At 55.7% G+C, this 20473-nt stretch overlaps 1 protein-coding gene across 1 annotated transcript; it reads right to left on the bottom strand.

Moving 5' to 3' along the window:
* Positions 1 to 7051: 7051 nt before the first annotated feature.
* LOC137310049 (major histocompatibility complex class I-related gene protein-like) lies at positions 7052 to 19019 on the bottom strand. Its single transcript, XM_067978012.1, has 3 exons — positions 18737 to 19019; positions 15106 to 15366; positions 7052 to 7333 (listed from the first exon to the last, which is right to left on the bottom strand). The coding sequence occupies exons 1-3, from the start codon at positions 18783 to 18785 to the stop codon at positions 7053 to 7055; spliced, it is 591 nt and encodes a 196-aa protein (XP_067834113.1). The 5' UTR covers positions 18786 to 19019; the 3' UTR covers position 7052.
* Between the last annotated feature and the right edge of the window lie 1454 nt (positions 19020 to 20473).

The following is a 20473-nucleotide window of genomic DNA, read 5'->3' as shown; positions in this document are numbered from 1 at the left end:
GCACGCAGAGAGAAAGAGAGGCGCACACAGAGAGAGAGAGAGGCGCACGCAGAGAGAAAGAGAGGCGCACGCAGAGAGAAAGAGAGGCGCACGCAGAGAGAAAGAGAGGCGCACACAGAGAGAGAGAGGCGCACACAGAGAGAGAGAGAGGCGCACGCAGAGAGAGAGAGGCGCACACAGAGGGAAAGAGAGGCGCACACAGAGAGAGTGAGGCGCACGCAGAGAGAGAGAGGCGCACACAGAGGGAAAGAGAGGGGCACAAAGAGAGAGAGAGGCGCACATAGAGGGAAAGAGAGGCGCACACAGAGAGAGAGAGACGCACACAGAGAGAGAGAGAGGCGCACGCAGAGAGAGAGAGAGGCGCACACAGAGAGAGAGAGAGGCGCACGCAGAGAGAGAGAGGCGCACACAGAGAGAAAGAGAGGCACACACAGAGAGAAAGAGAGGCACACACAGAGAGAAAGAGAGGCGCACACAGAGAGAGAGAGAGGCGCACACAGAGAGAGAGAGAGGCGCACACAGAGAGAAAGAGAGGCGCACACAGAGAGAGAGAGAGGCGCACACAGAGAGAGAGAGAGGCGCACACAGAGAGAGAGAGAGGCGCACGCAGAGGGAGAGAGAGGCGCACACAGAGAGAGAGGCGCACGCAGAGAAAGAGAGGCGCACGCAGAGAAAGAGAGGCGCACGCAGAGAAAGAGAGGCGCACACAGAGGGAAAGAGAGGCGCACACAGAGAGAAAGAGAGGCGCACACAGAGAGAAAGAGAGGCGCACACAGAGAGAGAGAGACGCACACGCAGAGAGAGAGAGGCGCACACAGAGAGAGAGGCGCACACAGAGAGAGAGAGGCACAAGCAGAGAGAAAGAGAGGCGCACACAGAGAGAGAGAGAGGCGCACACAGAGAGAGAGAGGCGCACGCAGAGAAAGAGAGGCGCACAGAGAGAGAGAGGGGCACACAGAGACAAAGAGAGGCGCACGCAGAGACAAAGAGAGGCGCACGCAGAGAGAAAGAGAGGCGCGCGCAGAGAGAAAGAGAGGCGCACACAGAGAGAGAGAGGCGCACGCAGAGAGAGAGAGAGGCGCACACAGAGAGAAAGAGAGGCACACACAGAGAGAAAGAAAGGCGCGCGCAGAGAGAGAGAGGCGCACACAGAGAGAGAGAGAGGCGCACGCAGAGAGAAAGAGAGGCGCACGCAGAGAGAGAGAGAGGCGCACACAGAGAGAAAGAGAGAGGCGCACGCAGAGAGAGAGAGAGGCGCACGCAGAGAGAAAGAGAGAGGCGCACGCAGAGAGAAAGAGAGGCGCACGCAGAGAGAGAGAGAGGCGCACACAGAGAGAAAGAAAGGCGCACGCAGAGAGAGAGAGAGGCGCACGCAGAGAGAAAGAGAGGCGCACACAGAGAGAGAGAGAGGCGCACACAGAGAGAAAGAGAGGCGCGCGCAGAGAGAGAGAGAGGCGCACACAGAGAGAAAGAGAGGCGCGCGCAGAGCGAGAGAGAGGCGCACACAGAGAGAAAGAGAGGCGCACACAGAGAGAAAGAGAGGCGCGCGCAGAGAGAGAGAGAGGCGCACGCAGAGAGAGAGAGAGGCGCACACAGAGAGAAAGAGAGGCGCACGCAGAGAGAGAGGCGCACGCAGAGAGAGAGAGAGAGGCGCACGCAGAGAGAAAGAGAGGCGCACGCAGAGAGAGAGAGAGGCGCACACAGAGAGAGAGAGAGGCGCACACAGAGAGAGAGAGAGGCGCACACAGAGAGAAAGAGAGGCGCACACAGAGAGAGAGAGAGGCGCACACAGAGAGAGAGAGAGAGGCGCACACAGAGAGAGAGAGAGGCGCACACAGAGAGAGAGAGAGGCGCACACAGAGAGAGAGAGAGGCGCACGCAGAGAGAAAGAGAGGCGCACACAGAGAGAAAGAGAGGCGCACACAGAGAGAGAGAGAGGCGCACGCAGAGAGAGAGAGAGGCGCACACAGAGGGAAAGAGAGGCGCACGCAGAGAGAGAGAGGCGCACACAGAGAAAGAGGCGCACGCAGAGAGAGAGAGGCGCACACAGAGGGAAAGAGAGGGGCACAAAGAGAGAGAGAGGCGCACACAGAGGGAAAGAGAGGCGCACACAGAGAGAGAGAGGCGCACACAGAGAAAGAGGCGCACGCAGAGAGAGAGAGGCGCACACAGAGGGAAAGAGAGGGGCACAAAGAGAGAGAGAGGCGCACACAGAGGGAAAGAGAGGCGCACACAGAGAAAGAGAGGCGCACACAGAGAGAGAGAGAGGCGCACACAGAGAGAGAGGGGCACACAGAGAGAAAGAGAGGGGCACACAGAGAGAAAGAGAGGCGCACACAGAGAGAAAGAGAGGCGCACACAGAGAGAGAGAGAGGCGCACACAGAGAGAAAGAGAGGCGCACACAGAGAGAAAGAGAGGCGCACACAGAGAGAGAGAGAGAGGCGCATACAGAGAGAGAGAGAGGCGCACGCAGAGGGAGAGAGAGGCGCACACAGAGAGAGAGGCGCACACAGAGAGAGAGAGAGGCGCACACAGAGAGAGAGAGAGGCGCACACAGAGAGAGAGAGAGGCGCACACAGAGAGAGAGAGAGGCGCACACAGAGAGAAAGAGAGGCGCACACACAGAGAGAGGCGCACACAGAGAGAGAGAGAGGCGCACGCAGAGAGAGAGAGAGGCGCACGCAGAGAGAGAGAGAGGCGCACGCAGAGAGAGAGGGGCACGCAGAGAGAGAGAGAGGCGCACGCAGAGAGAGAGGGGCACAAAGAGAGAGAGAGGCACACACAGAGAGAAAGAGAGGCACACACAGAGAGAAAGAGAGGCGGACACAGAGAGAGAGAGAGGCGGACACAGAGAGAGAGAGAGAGGCGCACACAGAGAGAAAGAGAGGCGCACACAGAGAGAAAGAGAGGCGCACGCAGAGAGAAAGAGAGGCACACACAGAGAGAAAGAGAGGCGGACACAGAGAGAGAGAGAGGCGCACACAGAGAGAAAGAGAGGCGCACACAGAGAGAAAGAGAGGCACACACAGAGAGAAAGAGAGGCGGACACAGAGAGAGAGAGAGGCGCACACAGAGAGAGAGAGAGAGGCGCACGCAGAGAGAAAGAGAGGCGCACGCAGAGAGAGAGGGGCACAAAGAGAGAGAGAGGCACAAAGAGACACACACTCAGAGAGAGAGAGAGACACACACAGAGAGAAAGAGAGGCGCACACAGAGAGAAAGAGAGGCGCACGCAGAGAGAGAGAGAGGCACACAGAGAGAAAGAGAGGCGCACGCAGAGAGAGAGGGGCACAAAGAGAGAGAGAGGCACAAAGAGACACACACTCAGAGAGAGAGAGAGACACACACAGAGAGAAAGAGAGGCGCACACAGAGAGAAAGAGAGGCGCACGCAGAGAGAGAGAGAGGCACACAGAGAGAAAGAGAGGCGCACGCAGAGAGAGAGGGGCACAAAGAGAGAGAGAGGCACAAAGAGACACACACTCAGAGAGAGAGAGAGAGACACACAGAGAGAGACACACACTCAGAGAGAGAGAGAGAGGGACACACACACACACATCGATAAAGATGCACAGAGAGACACACACAGAGACGCACACAGACAGAGACACACACAGACAGACAGAGACACCCACAGACACACCCACCCTTGCACTATTTGCACACTTACGATTTGCTGGGCTGTAACCAGATTTTTTCTCTCCTCCTACAAGAGACAGAAACAGACGGAACTTCAGTTACAAACAGCTCCTCGATCAGCACAGCCCCTCGCCGACACAAACTTACTCCAGAAACAGGGGCAATGACCAGATTTCCCTGTGGGCACTCACAGGAGGCTCACTGAGAAACAGGCATCGGACAATATCCTCTCTTCACCCGGTCCCTTCACTCCCCAATCAGGCCCAGTCCCTTCACTCCCCGTACGGGGCCCCGGTCCCTTCACTCCCCGTACGGGGCCCCGGTCCCTTCACTCCCCGTACGGGGCCCCGGTCCCTTCACTCCCCGTACGGGGCCCCGGTCCCTTCACTCCCCGTACGGGGCCCCGGTCCCTTCACTCCCCGTACGGGGCCCCGGTCCCTTCACTCCCCGTACGGGGCCCCGGTCCCTTCACTCCCCGTACGGGGCCCCGGTCCCTTCACTCCCCGTACGGGGCCCCGGTCCCTTCACTCCCCGTACGGGGCCCCGGTCCCTTCACTCCCCGTACGGGGCCCCGGTCCCTTCACTCCCTGTACGGGTCCCTGTCCATCACTGGACTGTGTCGGAGTTTCCCACATGTCGATGGGAAGTCTCTAATGTTCTGCCATTTGTGCTGTAACATTTGAACCTGCTCATCCCCGTGTGGGACAGATCCTGTCCTCATTTCCTACCTCTCTTCTTCCAGACAACGGCACCAATGACGAGAGCAATCAGGACGACGGCAGCAAGAACAATTCCAACAATTAAACCCAGATTCGGTCCCTCTGAAGATCCCGGAGTCACTCGGAACGTCCCATCTGTGGGGGGAATAAGGAGGAGGAGAGAAATGAATAACGACAGTCGCTGCTGATTAGGAAGTAATGAGACCAAAGCTGTGCCTGAGACTGAGTTCGATTCGAGTCTGCGATGTGATGGGCAGTCTGATCAGAGCAAGTTGGAGGTTAGAAAGTTCAGCGTGGCTTTGATTCCACTCCTGGGAAGCACTTTGGGACGTTTCTCTCCATTAAAGGCACTTTATAAATACAAGTTGTTGCTTGTCTGCAGATATTGGAATTACCCATCAGTCCAAAGTCATTACTAGTCCCCTCCACAAGTGATGAATCCCCAGCACAGTCTCAGAGTCGGCTGGTGGAAGTACAGTGATGGGTGATACGGCCTTTCTATGGAAGGTTGAGGAGTTCAATGGACTAACGGCCTCCTTCACCTGACACACAGATCCCAGCCAGTCAATAACTCAGTGTAACCCAGATATATGGTGCTGCTCATTATAGACAGGCAGGTTTGGAAATCTCTTGTATTTCTGAATAAAATTTCCCCGTCACAGGTATAGAGGGTATAATTTCAAAGTTTGCAGCTGACATGAAACTCGGAAATGTAGTAAACAATGTGGAGGATAGTAACAGAGTTCAGGAGGACACAGACAGACTGGTGAAATGGGCAGACACATGGCAGATGAAATTTAACACAGAGAAGTGTGAAGTGATGTATTTTGGAAGGAAGAATGAGGAGAGGCAATAGAAACATCTTTAATCCTCAGCCTCAGACTCTCCCCCTGCACTCACTGATCCTCTTACCCCAGTCTCGGGTCTCCACTCCTGCTTTGCTGCTGTGATCCACCTGACAGGAGTAGGTGGCTCCGTCCTCGGGCCCGATCTCAACCCATCTCTTGATCTGGTAGGTGCCATCGTGGTTGGGCAGGATGCCAGTGGAATCAGTGTCTGAGATCGGCCGTCCATTTCTCAGGAGGGTGAGTTCGATATCTCGAGGGTAAAACCCCGTGACCAGGCAGGAGAGTTGGGCCGGTTTAGTGTCTGAGGCCTTGTCCACAGAAAGAAACACTTGGGGAGTAACTGAGAGTAAAACAGATCAGAGCCGAGTCAGTGTGAGACAGGGAACGGTGCAAACCCCTTTAAACTGGGGATTAGACCCCAGGGAACGGGACAAACCCCTTTAAACTGGGGATTAGACCCCAGGGAACGGGACAAACCCCTTTAAACTGGGGATTAGACCCCAGGGAACGGGACAAACCCCTTTAAACTGGGGATTAGACCCCATTCCCCCCCTCACTCACCGACTCTCACTCCCCCCTCACTCACCGACTCTCAGTCCCCTCCCTCACTCCCCGACTCTCACTCCCCCCCTCACTCACCGACTCTCACTCCTCCCCTCACTCCCCGACTCTCACTCCTCCCCTCACTCACCGACTCTCACTCCCCCCCTCACTCACCGACTCTCACTCCTCCCCTCACTCCCCGACTCTCACTCCTCCCCTCACTCACCGACTCTCACTCCTCCCCTCACTCACCGACTCTCACTCGTCCCATCACTCACCGACTCTCACTCCCCCCTCACTCCCCGACTCTCACTCCCCCCCCTCACTCACCGACTCTCACTCCTCCCCTCACTCCCCGACTCTCACTCCTCCCCTCACTCACCGACTCACTCCCCCCCTCACTCACCGACTCTCACTCCTCCCCTCACTCCCCGACTCTCACTCCTCCCCTCACTCACCGACTCTCACTCCTCCCCTCACTCACCGACTCTCACTCGTCCCATCACTCACCGACTCTCAGTCCCCCCCTTCACTCACCGACTCTCACTCCTCCCTTCACTCCCCGACTCTCACTCGTCCCATCACTCACCGACTCTCACTCCCCCCTCACTCACCGACTCTGTCCCCTCCCTCACTCCCCGACTCTCACTCCCCCCCCTCACTCACCGACTCTCACTCCTCCCCTCACTCCCCGACTCTCACTCCTCCCCTCACTCACCGACTCTCACTCCCCCCCTCACTCACCGACTCTCACTCCTCCCCTCACTCCCCGACTCTCACTCCTCCCCTCACTCACCGACTCTCACTCCTCCCCTCACTCACCGACTCTCACTCGTCCCATCACTCACCGACTCTCACTCCCCCCCTCACTCACCGACTCTCACTCCCCCCCCCCACTCACCGACTCTCACTCGTCCCCTCACTCACCGACTCTCACTCCCCCCTCACTCACCGACTCTCAGTCCCCCCCTTCACTCACCGACTCTCAGTCCCCCCTCATTCACTGACTCTCACTCCCCCCCTCACCCACCGACTCTCAGTCCCCCCTTCACTCACCAACTCTCAGTCCCCCCTCATTCACTGACTCTCACTCCTCCCCTCACTCCCCGACTCTCACTCCTCCCCTCACTCACCGACTCTCACTCCTCCCCTCACTCACCGACTCTCACTCCCCCCTCACTCACCGACTCTCAGTCCCCCCCTTCACTCACCGACTCTCAGTCCCCCCTCATTCACTGACTCTCACTCCCCCCCTCACTCACCGACTCTCAGTCCCCCCTCACTCACCGACTCTCACTCCCCCCTCACTCACCGGCCCTCAGTTCCCTCTCTCCGTACTCCAGGTATTTCCTCAGCCACTCGATGCACTCCCCCTCCAGGTATCCCTTCACCCCTTGGTTCCGGGGCGTGTCCTGGTCCCACTTGTTCTTGGTGATCTCTCCCCACTGTACCGGTGTTACCCACACCATCTGATCCCTGTCGAAGTTGATGAAATCCTCCCCGTCCCAGGCGTACTGAAAGAACCCACTGGTGATCCCATCATCCCCCAGATCACAGCCGGTCATCTGCTGGATCATGTGGATTCCTGTCAATCAAACACAGGGGGTCAGTCAGACCCAGTCCGAGACCCCGTCCACCATCCCATCACCACCCAGCTCACAGTCGGAAATCACCTGGGAAGCCGGGGGTGGGGGGAGGGGGGAAGTGGGCAGATGGGTTACGGAGACAATCAGTGTATTTAAAGGACCCCCCGGACCCCAACCAGTGTATTTAAAGGACCCCCGGACCCCGATCAGTGTATTTAAAGGACCCCCGGACCCCAACCAGTGTATTTAAAGGACCCCCGGACCCTGATCAGTGTATTTAAAGGACCCCCCGGACCCCGATCAGTGTATTTAAAGGATCCCCGGACCCCGATCAGTGTATTTAAAGGACCCCCGGACCCCGATCAGTGTATTTAAAGGACCCCGGGACCCCGATCAGTGTATTTAAAGGACCCCCGGACCCCGATCAGTGTATTTAAAGGACCCCCCGGACCCCGATCAGTGTATTTAAAGGACCCCCGGACCCCGATCAGTGTATTTAAAGGACCCCCCGGACCACGATCAGTATATTTAAAGGACCCCCCGGACCCCGATCAGTGTATTTAAAGGACCCCCGGACCCCGATCAGTGTATTTAAACGACCCCCGGACCCCGATCAGTGTATTTAAAGGACCCCCCGGACCCCGATCAGTATATTTAAAGGACCCCCGGACCCCGATCAGTGTATTTAAAGGACCCCGGACCCCGATCAGTGTATTTAAACGACCCCCGGACCCCGATCAGTGTATTTAAAGGACCCCCCGGACCCCGATCAGTGTATTTAAAGGACCCCCGGACCACGATCTGTGTATTTAAAGGACCCCCCGGACCCCGATCAGTGTATTTAAAGTACCCCCGGACCACGATCTGTGTATTTAAAGGACCCCCCGGACCCCGATCAGTGTATTTAAAGGATCCCCCGGACCCCGATCAGTGTATTTTAAGGATCCCTGGAGCCCGATCAGTGTATTTAAAGGACCCCTGGACCCCGGCCTGGGTATTTAAGGACCCCCCCCCGGACCCCGATCAGTGTATTTAAAGGATCCCCGGACCCCGATCAGTGTATTTAAAGGACCCCCGGACCCCGATCTGTGTATTTAAAGGACCCCCGGACCCCGATCTGTGTATTTAAAGGATCCCCGGACCCCGATCTGTGTATTTAAAGGACCCCCCGGACCCCGATCAGTGTATTTAAAGGAACCCCCCGGACCCCGATCAGTGTATTTAAAGGATCCCCCGGACCCCGATCAGTGTATTTAAAGGACCCCCCGGACCCCGATCAGTGTATTTCAAGGACCCCCGGACCCCGGCCTGGGTATTTAAGGACCCCCCCCACCGGACCCCGATCAGTGTATTTAAAGGACCCCCGGACCCCGATCAGTGTATTTAAAGGACCCCCGAACCTCAATCTATATATTTAAAGGACCCCCTGGACCACAATCTGTGTATTTAAAGGACCCCCCGTGCTCCCAGCGAGTGTCCCGATCGTTCCTGAACTTATAGTAAGAGGTGTGTTTTCGGTCCGCCCGAGAAAACCACTTCCACGGGTCGTGATGAACCCGTGCCCGGTCGGTGAGATGTGGGAAGAACGTAACATTCGTGCTGCCTGGTGATTTACCTGATTGCTGCGTCCAGCCAGCACTCCCTGCACTGTGAGTGGCTGCTCACCAGCAGGGGCCCAGATATCACGAGTGGCTCGCACCACTTAAAGGCAGCCTGCACCTCTTAAAGGGAAGGTGCAGTGTGTCTGCAGGAAGTGGAGGAAGTCAATGGTGAAGTGAATCTGTGCTGCAATATCGTGAAACACGATGATGATGGGAACTGTGGAATTTTTAATGAGCAACAACTGGGCTGCTCAACGTTTGAGGGACTCTGATATTTGCAAAATATAAGATACGGGTTCGGACAGAGTCTGAACGGAGATCAGACATCGCACACGTAAAACACAGATACAGGTCCCCTCCCTATGTTTACAAACTGTTGAGTTATGTTAAAACATTGAATAAAGGTTGCACACTACTAAATCCCACATCCTCCAATCTGCAGGTCAGACCTCACCAATCTGCCGATCTGAGTTGGTACCAGGCCTGTGAGAGTGCGTGCACCAAGGTTCTCTGATGATGCACGAGAGGCCTTGGTGCAAGAGGTGGACAGAAGGAGGGACATCCTATATCCGCGGGGGGTCAAGAGGCCCTCCAGATATATGCTCCCAAGGCAGCGGGGGACGAAGTCAATGCCAGGCCCACAGCATCACGAACATGGACGCAGTGCAGGAAGAAGTTCAATGCTCTGACATGAGTGGTCAAGGTGAGTGAGGTCAACTGTCAAGTGGTGTCTCCAACCAACTGCCCCACACACGACACCCCCATCACCCACATACCAACAAACTCTTTCCAGCAGTACTCAACTCTTCCCATCAGAAGCTTCCTCTCACCCTCACACATTACCACTGCTGCAAGCCGCCCACCCACAACTCACAGGCCACACGCACTAGCTATTCAACCATGACAGGCTCATCACCCAAACATCTTGCAGGACACTCACCGACACACGTCCCGCTTTCTTGCAGGAGAAGGTGGTGCATAACAGGAGACAACAAGTGGCAGTGGCTCCATGGAACATGAACCGAGTGTCCACTCTCAGGATGACAGCACTCCTGTCCCATCCCTGCCACTTCGCCAGTGCCCTTGCTGTTGCCTGTCAACTAAACCAGCCCGCTCCCTGTAGAGTATTGAAACTTTATTACAGGAACAAAGGAACAGGACGAGGCCATTTGGCCCCTCGAGCCTGTTCCGCCATTCGATGAGATCATGGCTGATCTGTGACCTGAGTCCATATCCCCGCCTTAGCCCCACATCCCTTAATATCTTTGGTGAACAAAAATCTATCAATCTCAGATTTAAAATTACGAATTGAGCTCGCACCAACTGCCATTTGCGGAGGAGAGTTTCCAAACTTCTCCCACCCTTTGAGTGTCGAAGTGTTTCTTAACTTCACGGGGTGGGGGAATAGAGAGACACGGGGGGGGAATAGAGAGACACGGGGGGGGAATTAGAGACACGGGGGGGGGGAATAGAGAGACACGGGGGGGAATAGAGAGACACGGGGGGGGAATAGAGAGACACGGGGGGGGGGAATAGAGAGACACGGGGGGGGAATAGAGAGACACGGGGGGGGGGGAAATAGAGAGACACGGGGGGGGGAAATAGAGAGACACGGGGGGGGGAAATAGAGAGACACGGGGGGGGGGGGAAATAGAGAGACACGGGGGGGGAATAGAGAGACAAGGGGGGGGAATAGAGAGACACGGGGGGGGGAATAGAGAGACACGGGGGGGGGGAATAGAGAGACACGGGGGGGGAATAGAGAGACACGGGGGGGGGGGAAATAGAGAGACACGGGGGGGGGAAATAGAGAGACACGGGGGGGGGAAATAGAGAGACACGGGGGGGGGGGGAAATAGAGAGACACGGGGGGGGGAATAGAGAGACACGGGGGGGGAATAGAGAGACACGGGGGGGGGAATAGAGAGACACGGGGGGGGGAATAGAGAGACACGGGGGGGGGAATAGAGAGACACGGGGGGGGGAATAGAGAGACACGGGGGGGGAATAGAGAGACACGGGGGGGGAATAGAGAGACACGGGGGGGGAATAGAGAGACACGGGGGGAATAGAGAGACACGGGGGGGAATAGAGAGACACGGGGGGGGAATAGAGAGACACGGGGGGGAATAGAGAGACACGGGGGGAATAGAGAGACACGGGGGGGGAATAGAGAGACACGGGGGGGGAATAGAGAGACACGGGGGGAATAGAGAGACACGGGGGGGGAATAGAGAGACACGGGGGGGAATAGAGAGACACGGGGGGAATAGAGAGACACGGGGGGGGGAATAGAGAGACACGGGGGGGGGAATAGAGAGACACGGGGGGGGGAATAGAGAGACACGGGGGGGGGAATAGAGAGACACGGGGGGGGGGAATAGAGAGACACGGGGGGGGAATAGAGAGACACGGGGGGGAATAGAGAGACACGGGGGGGGAATAGAGAGACACGGGGGGGAATAGAGAGACACGGGGGGAATAGAGAGACACGGGGGGGGGAATAGAGAGACACGGGGGGGGAATAGAGAGACACGGGGGGAATAGAGAGACACGGGGGGGAACAGAGAGACACGGGGGGGAACAGAGAGACACGGGGGGGGGAATAGAGAGACACGGGGGGGGGGAATAGAGAGACACGGGGGGGGAATAGAGAGACACGGGGGGGGAATAGAGAGACACGGGGGGGGAATAGAGAGACACGGGGGGGAATAGAGAGACACAGGGGGAATAGAGAGACACGGGCTGCGGGGGGGGTGGGGAGTAGAGGGAGTTTGACAGTGTCGATGCTGAGAGATTGTTTCCCCCTGTGAGAGTCTAGAACTCGGGGGCATTGTCGCAGGATTTAGGGTCGGCCATTCAAGACTGAGATGAGGAGGAATTTCTTCACTCAGAGGGCTGTGAATCTTTGGAATTCTCTCCCCCAGAGAGCTGTGGATGGTCAGTCATTGAATATATTCGAGGCTGGGATGGAAACAAGGGATATGGGGATCGGGCGGCAAAGTGGAGTTGAGGTCGAAGATCAGTCATGATCTGATTGAGACCAAAAAGGTAACCTGTGTGTGGAGGTGGAAGATGTGGGTTTGGTTCTTAATGAATACTTTGCGTCTGTCTTCACAAAGGAGAGGGACGATGCAGAGATTGTAGTTAAGGAGGAGGAGTGTGAAATATTGGATGGGATAAACAGTGAGAGAGGAAATATTAAGGGGATTAGCATCTTTGAAAGTAAACAAATCACCAGGCCCGGATGAAATGTATCCCAGGTTGTTAAAAGAAGCAAGAGAGGAAATAGCGGAGGCTCTGACCATCATTTTCCAATCCTCCCTGGATACAGGCGTGATGCCAGAGGATTGGAGGACTGCTAACGTTCTACTGTTGTTTAAAAAGGGAGAAAGAGAGAGACCGAGTAATTATAGGCCAGTCAGTCTAACCTCAGTGGTGGGCAAATTATTGGTATCAATTGTGAGGGACAGGATAAACCGTCACTTAGAAAGGCACGGGTTAATCAAGGACAGTCAGCATGGATTTGTTAAGGGAAGGTCATGTCTGACCAACTTGATTGAATTTTTTGAGGAGGTAACAAGGAGGGTCGATGAGGGTAGTGCGTTTGATGTAGAATACATGGATTTTAGCAAGGCTTTTGACAAGGTCCCACATGGCAGACTGGTCAAAAAAGTACAAGCTCATGGGATCCAAGGGAAAGTGGCAAATTGTATCCAAAATTGGCTCAGTGGCAGGAAGCAAAGGGAAATGGTCGACGGGTGTTTTTGTGACTGGAAGGCTGTTTCCAGTGGGGTTCCACAAGGCTCAATACTGGGTCTCTTGCTTTTTTTGATATATATTAATGATTTGGACTTAAATGTAGGGCCATGATTAAGAAGTTTGCAGATGATACAAAAATTGGCCGTGTGGTTGCTAGTGAGGAGGAAAGCTGTAGACTGCAGGAAGATATCAATGGACTGGTCAGGTGGGCAGAAAAGTGACAAATGGAATTCAATCCAGAGAAGTGTGAGGTAGTGCCTTTGGGGAGGGCAAACAAGGCAAGGGAGCACACAATAAATGGGAGGATACTGAGAGGTGTCGAGGAACAGAGGGACCTTGGAGTGCATGTCCACAGATCCCCGAGGTAGTAGGACAGATAAGGTGGTTAAGAAGGCAGATGGAATACTTTCCTTTATTAGGCCAAGGCATCGAATATAAGTGCAGGGAGGTTATGCTGGAACTGTATAAAACATTGGTTAGGCCACAGCTTGAGTACTGTGTACAGTTCTGGTCACCACATTACAGGAAAGATGTGATTGCACTAGAGAGGGTACAGAGGAGATTTGCGAGGATGTTGCCAGGACTGGAGAATTTTAGCTCTGAGGAAAGATTGGATGGGCTGGGGTTGTTTTCTTTTGAACAAAGGAGGCTGAGGGGAGATTTAATTGAGGTACTGTGAGCAGTTCTGGGCACCGCACCTTCGGAAGGACATATTGGCCTTGGAGGGAGTGCAGCGTAGGTTTACTAGAATGATACCCGGACTTCAAGGGTTAAGTTACGAGGAGAGATTACACAAATTGGGGTTGTATTCTCTAGAGTTTCGAAGGTTAAGGGGTGATCTGATCGAAGTTTATAAGATATTAAAAGGAACAGATAGGGTGGATAGAGAGAAACTATTTCCGCTGGTTGGGGATTCTAGGAGTAGGGGGCACAGTCTAAAAATTAGAGCCAGACCTTTCAGGAGTGAGATTAGAAAACATTTCTACACACAAAGGGTGGTAGAAGTTTGGAACTCTCTTCTGCAAACGGCAATTGATACTAGCTCAATTGCTAATTTTAAATCTGAGATGGATAGCTTTTTGGCAACCAAAGGTATTAAGGGATATGGGCCAAAGGCAGGTATATGGAGTGAGATCACAGATCAGCCATGATCTTATCAAATGGTGGAGCAGGCTCGAGGGGCTGAATGGCCTACTCCTGTTCCTATGTTCCTATGTTCCCCGGTGTATAAAATTATGAGGGGCAAGGACCTATTTCCCTTAGCAGAGAGGTCAATGCCCAGGGGGCATGGATTTAAAGTAATTGGTAGAAGGATTAGAGGGGAGCTGAGGTGAATTTTTTTCACCCAGAGGGTGGTGGGGGTCTGGAACTCACCGCCTGAGAGGGTGGGAGAGGCAGAAACCCTCAACTCATTTAAAAAGTACCTGGATGTGCTCCTGAAGTGCCATAACCTACAGGGCTACGGACCAAGTGCTGGAAAGTGGGATTAGGCTGGGTGGCACATTTTTGGCCGGCACGGACACGATGGGTCGAATGGCCTCCTTCTGTGCCATAAATTTTCTACGATTCTATAATTCTATGATTCTATGAATGGCGGAGCAGGCTCGAGGGGCCGGATGGCCTACTCCTGCTCCTATTTCTTATGTTCTTATGTCACACAGTGGGGGAGGGGGTGGAACTTCCTCACTTCCAGGGGGAGCAGCCCTGCCCACTCCTGACCCCGGGATCAGCCCGAGTGCGGTTTGAGGCCGAGGACTCACCGCCCGACTGGTTGGTCCGAGTCCATGACCGTCAGAATATCGCATGTCAACCCCTGGCCCCGCCCCCTGACCCCGCTCCCTGCCCCCTGACCCCGCTCCCTGCCCCCTGACCTCGCTCCCTGACCCCGCTCCATGCCCCCTGACCCCACTCCCCGCCCCCTGACCCCGCTCCCTGCCCCCTGACCTCGCTCCCTGCACCCTGACCTCGCTCCCTGACCCACTACCCGCCCCCTGACCCCGCTCCCTGACCCCGCTCCCTGCCCCTGACCTCACTCCCTGACCCCACTCCATGCCCCCTGACCCCACTCCCCGCCCCCTGACGCCGCTCCCCACCCCGACCCCACTCCCCGACCCATCTCCCCGCCCCAGCTCCCTGACCCCTGACCCCGCCCCGACCCCGCTCCCCGACCACGACCCCTGACCCCGCTCCCCGCCCCGACCCTGCTCCCCGACACGCTCCCTGACCCCGCTCCCCGCTCCCTGACCCCGCTCCCCGCTCCCTGACCCCGCTCCCCGCTCCCTGACCCCGCTCCCCGCTCCCTGACCCCGCTCCCTGACCCCGCTCCCCGCTCCCCGCTCCCTGACCCCGCTCTCCGCCCCCTGACTCCGCAGGAAGAGCCCGAGTGCGTTGGGAGGGAGTGAACTCACCGACCGACTGGTTGGTCCGGGTCAGGAGGATCTGAATATAATCCTTCATCCACTGTTCCTCGCCTCGCACCAGCTGTTTCTTCCGCTCCCAGTTCTCGGGCCCCTCCCTCTCCTCCATCCAGGACCGCCGTGGGATCAACTCCCTCCGCTCGCTGTCGTACATCACAAACTGGGCCTCGTCCACATACCCGACAGCAACAAACTGCGGCAGACCAGGGATCGGGGTCATTGCGGTCAGAAAATACCGGAGAGAGTGAGAGCCTGAAACACAGAGAGAGAGAGATCAGGGCATGAACCCCAAAACACCAACCCCAGAGAGAGAGAGATCAGGGCATGAACCCCAAAACACCAACCCCAGAGAGAGAGAGAGATCAGGGCATGAACCCCAAAACACCAACCCCAGAGAGAGAGAGAGATCAGGGCATGAACCCCAAAACACCAACCCCAGAGAGAGAGATCAGGGCATGAACCCCAAAACACCAACCCCAGAGAGAGAGAGATCAGGGCATGAACCCCAAAACACCAACCCCAGAGAGAGAGATCAGGGCATGAACCCCAAAACACCAACCCCAGAGAGAGAGAGATCAGGGCATGAACCCCAAAACACCAACCCCAGAGAGAGAGAGAGATCAGGGCATGAACCCCAAAACACCAACCCCAGAGAGAGAGAGATCAGGGCATGAACCCCAAAACACCAACCCCAGAGAGAGAGAGATCAGGGCATGAACCCCAAAACACCAACCCCAGAGAGAGAGAGATCAGGGCATGAACCCCAAAACACCAACCCCAGAGAGAGAGAGATCAGGGCATGAACCCCAAAACACCAACCCCAGAGAGAGAGAGATCAGGGCATGAACCCCAAAACACCAACCCCAGAGAGAGAGATCAGGGCATGAACCCCAAAACACCAACCCCAGAGAGAGATCAGGGCATGAACCCCAAAACACCAACACCAGAGAGAGAGAGAGATCAGGGCATGAACCCCAAAACACCAACCCCAGAGAGAGAGAGAGATCAGGGCATGAACCCCAAAACACCAACCCCAGAGAGAGAGAGATCAGGGCATGAACCCCAAAACACCAACCCCAAAACACCAACCCCAGAGAGAGAGAGAGAGAGAGATCAGGGCATGAACCAACAAAATAACACAGACTCCCTGTAAATAATCCCCAACACAACACAGAGTCCCTGAACATTTACCTGAGGAAGGAGGAAGTCTCCGAAAGCTTGTGAATTTAAAATAAAATTGCTGGACTATAACTTGGTGTTGTAAAATTGTTTACAATTGTCAACCCCAGTCCATCACCGGCATCTCCACATCAACACAACACAGGCTGAGGGAGAGGGGCCTGGGGTATCACACCCCCTGACAGACTGAGGGAGAGGGGCCGGGGGTAACACACCCCCTGACAGACTGAGGGAGTGGTACCTGGGGTAACACACCCACTGACAGACTGAGGGAGAGGGGCCTGGGGTAACACACCCACTGACAGACTGAGGGAGAGGGGCCTGGGGTAACACACCCACTGACAGACTGAGCGAGAGGGGCCTGGGGTAACACACCCCCTGACAGACTGAGGGAGAGGGGCCTGGGGTAACACACCCACTGACAGACTGAGGGAGAGGGGCCTGGGGTAACACACCCACTGAGGGACTGAGGGAGAGGGGCCTGGGGTAACACACCCACTGACAGACTGAGGGAGATGGGCCTGGGGTAACACACCCACTGAGGGACTGAGGGAGAAGGGCCTGGGGTAACACACCCCCTGACAGACTGAGGGAGAGGGGCCTGGGGTAACACACCCACTGACAGACTGAGGGAGAGGGGCCTGGGGTAACACACCCCCTGACAGGGACTGAGGGAGAGGGGCCTTGGGTAACACACCCCCTGACAGACTGAGGGAGAGGGGCCTGGGGTAACACACCCACTGACAGACTGAGGGAGAGGGGCCTGGGGTAACACACCCCCTGACAGACTGAGGGAGAGGGGCCTGGGTTTGCTGACGACACTAAATTAGGAGGGACAGGAAATAGTGTAGACGGGAGCAGGGAGTTGTGAAGGGACAGAGACAGATTAAGTGAGTGGGCAAAACTGTGGCAGATGGAGTTCAATGTGGGAAAGTGTGAGGTCATCGACTTTAGACCGAAGAAAGATAAATCAGAGTATTTTCTACACGGTGAGAAACTAGGAACTGGAGAGGAACAGAGAGATTTGGGAGTCCAAGTACAGAAATCATTAAAAGCCAGTGGAGAGATACAAAAAGGATTGGGAAAGGCTAATGGAACGTTGGCCTTTATCTCGGGGGCTGGAATACAAAGGGGAGGAAGTTATGTTCCAGCTGTGCAGAGCTCTGGTCAGACCACATCTGGAGACCGTGTTCAGTTCTGGGCACCGCACCTCAGGAAGGATAGATTGGCCTTGGAGGGGGTGCAGCCCAGATTCACCAGAATGATCCCGGGGCTAAAAGGGTTAAATTACGAGGACAGGTTGTACAGACGAGGCTTGTATTCCCTCGAGTTTAGAAGATTGAGGGGTGATCTGATCGAGGGTGTTTAAAATGTTAAAAGGATTTGATAGGGTAGATACGGAGAAACTACTTCGTCTAGTCGGGGAGACAAGAACAAGAGGACGGAATCTTCAAATTCGAGCCAGGCCGTTCAGGGGTGAAACCAGGAAGCATTTCTTCACACAAAGGGTGGTGGGAATCTGGAACTCTCTCCCCCAAAAGGCTGAGCATTCTGGGGGTTCGTTGGAGCTTTCAAAACTGAGATTGATCGATTTTTGTTGGGTCAGGACATCAAGGGATATGGAGCAAAGGGGGAAAATGGAGTTGTGCTGCGTGTGTCCGTGTCCCCCCATTCCTCACTCCACCCCATGGTCTCTCCCTCTATCACACTGTTTCCAGCACCCCTTCAATCATGGTCTCTCTCTCTCCAATACCCAGCCTGGCACTGAGCCCCTCTCAGACCCCATTTCCCACTGACCGAGGGTTAATGCCCCAATACCCAGCCTGGCACTGAGCCCCTCTCAGACCCCATTACCCACTGACCGAGGGTTAATGCCCCAATACCCAGCCTGGCACTGAGCCCCTCTCAGACCCCATTACCCACTGACCGAGGGTTAATGCCCCAATACCCAGCCTGGCACTGAGCCCCTCTCAGACCCCATTACCCACTGACCGAGGGTTAATGCCCCAATACCCAGCCTGGCACTGAGCCCCTCTCAGACCCCATTACTCACTGACCGAGGGTTAATGCCCCAATACCCAGCCTGGCACTGAGCCCCTCTCAGACCCCATTACCCACTGACCGAGGGTTAATGCCCCAATACCCAGCCTGGCACTGAGCCCCTCTCAGACCCCATTACCCACTGACCGAGGGTTAATGCCCCAATACCCAGCCTGGCACTGAGCCCCTCTCAGACCCCATTACCCACTGACCGAGGGTTAATGTCCCAATACCCAGCCTGGCACTGAGCCCCTCTCAGACCCCATTACCCACTGACCGAGGGTTAATGCCCCAATACCCAGCCTGGCACTGAGCCCCTCTCAGACCCCATTACCCACTGACCGAGGGTTAATGCCCCAATACCCAGCCTGGCACTGAGCCCCTCTCAGACCCCATTACTCACCTGCAGAGACCCCTCCACACAGAACGACCAGAACTATCAGTCCAATCATTGCTGCTTCCCTCGACAGGCTGGGATGAGCAGTTTGTGGGAAATCCTTTTCCAGGAGACGGTCTCCTCTGTCCCTGTGCTAACACTGTACCTCCTGGTCTCTCCCTCTCTCTGTCCCTGTGCTAACACTGTACCTCCTGGTCCCTCCCTCTCTCTGTCCCTGTGCTAACACTGTACCTCCTGGTCTCTCCCTCTCTCTGTCCCTGTGCTAACACTGTACCTCCTGGTCTCTCCCTCTCTCTGTCCCTGTGCTAACACTGTACCTCCTGGTCTCTCCCTCTCTCTGTCCCTGTGCTAACACTGTACCTCCTGGTCTCTCCCTCTCTCTGTCCCTGTGCTAACACTGTACCTCCTGGTCTCTCCCTCTCTCTGTCCCTGTGCTAACACTGTACCTCCTGGTCTCTCCCTCTCTCTGTCCCTGTGCTAACACTGTACCTCCTGGTCTCTCCCTCTCTCTGTCCCTGTGCTCACACTGTACCTCCTGGTCTCTCCCTCTCTCTGTCCCTGTGCTAACACTGTACCTCCTGGTCTCTCCCTCTCTCTGTCCCTGTGCTAACACTGTACCTCCTGGTCCCTCCCTCTCTCTGTCCCTGTGCTAACACCGTACCTCCTGGTCTCTCCCTCTCTCTGTCCCTGTGCTAACACTGTACCTCCTGGTCTCTCCCTCTCTCTGTCCCTGTGCTAACACTGTACCTCCTGGTCTCTCCCTCTCTCTGTCCCTGTGCTAACACTGTACCTCCTGGTCCCTCCCTCTCTCTGTCCCTGTGCTAACACTGTACCTCCTGGTCTCTCCCTCTCTCTGTCCCTGTGCTAACACTGTACCTCCTGGTCTCTCTCCCTCTCTCTGTCCCTGTGCTAACACTGTACCTCCTGGTCTCTCCCTCTCTCTGTCCCTGTGCTAACACTGTACCTCCTGGTCTCTCCCTCTCTCTGTCCCTGTGCTAACACTGTACCTCCTGGTCTCTCCCTCTCTCTGTCCCTGTGCTAACACTGTACCTCCTGGTCTCTCCCTCTCTCTGTCCCTGTGCTAACACTGTACCTCCTGGTCTCTCCCTCTCTCTGTCCCTGTGCTAACACTGTACCTCCTGGTCTCTCCCTCTCTCTGTCCCTGTGCTAACACTGTACCTCCTGGTCTCTCTCTCTCTCTGTCCCTGTGCTAACACTGTACCTCCTGGTCTCTCTCCCTCTCTCTGTCCCTGTGCTCACACTGTACCTCCTGGTCTCTCCCTCTCTCTGTCCCTGTGCTAACACTGTACCTCCTGGTCCCTCCCTCTCTCTGTCCCTGTGCTAACACTGTACCTCCTGGTCTCTCTCCCTCTCTCTGTCCCTGTGCTAACACTGTACCTCCTGGTCTCTCCCTCTCTCTGTCCCTGTGCTAACACTGTACCTCCTGGTCTCTCTCTCTCTCTGTCCCTGTGCTAACACTGTACCTCCTGGTCCCTCCCTCTCTCTGTCCCTGTGCTAACACTGTACCTCCTGGTCTCTCCCTCTCTCTGTCCCTGTGCTAACACTGTACCTCCTGGTCTCTCCCTCTCTCTGTCCCTGTGCTAACACTGTACCTCCTGGTCTCTCCCTCTCTCTGTCCCTGTGCTAACACTGTACCTCCTGGTCTCTCTCTCTCTCTGTCCCTGTGCTAACACTGTACCTCTGGTCCCTCCCTCTCTCTGTCCCTGTGCTAACACTGTACCT

The sequence above is a fragment of the Heptranchias perlo genome, unplaced genomic scaffold (assembly GCF_035084215.1).
Source record: "Heptranchias perlo isolate sHepPer1 unplaced genomic scaffold, sHepPer1.hap1 HAP1_SCAFFOLD_201, whole genome shotgun sequence".
NCBI classification, from domain to species: Eukaryota; Metazoa; Chordata; class Chondrichthyes; order Hexanchiformes; family Hexanchidae; genus Heptranchias; species Heptranchias perlo.
This window is presented reverse-complemented; position numbering and strand designations above follow the sequence as displayed.

What these genes read in the sequence shown, in the direction of transcription:
- LOC137310049 (XM_067978012.1), bottom strand. Translation starts at nt 18,785, where the DNA reads ATGATTGGACTGATAGTTCTGGTCGTTCTGTGTGGAGGGGTCTCTGCA. An exon ending in GTGTGGAGGGGTCTCTGCAG is followed by an intron (nt 15,367 to 18,736) that starts GTGAGTAATGGG and finishes TCTGTGTTTCAG; the next exon opens with GCTCTCACTCTCTCCGGTAT. An exon ending in CCGGACCAACCAGTCGGTCG is followed by an intron (nt 7,334 to 15,105) that starts GTGAGTTCACTC and finishes TTTGATTGACAG; the next exon opens with GAATCCACATGATCCAGCAG.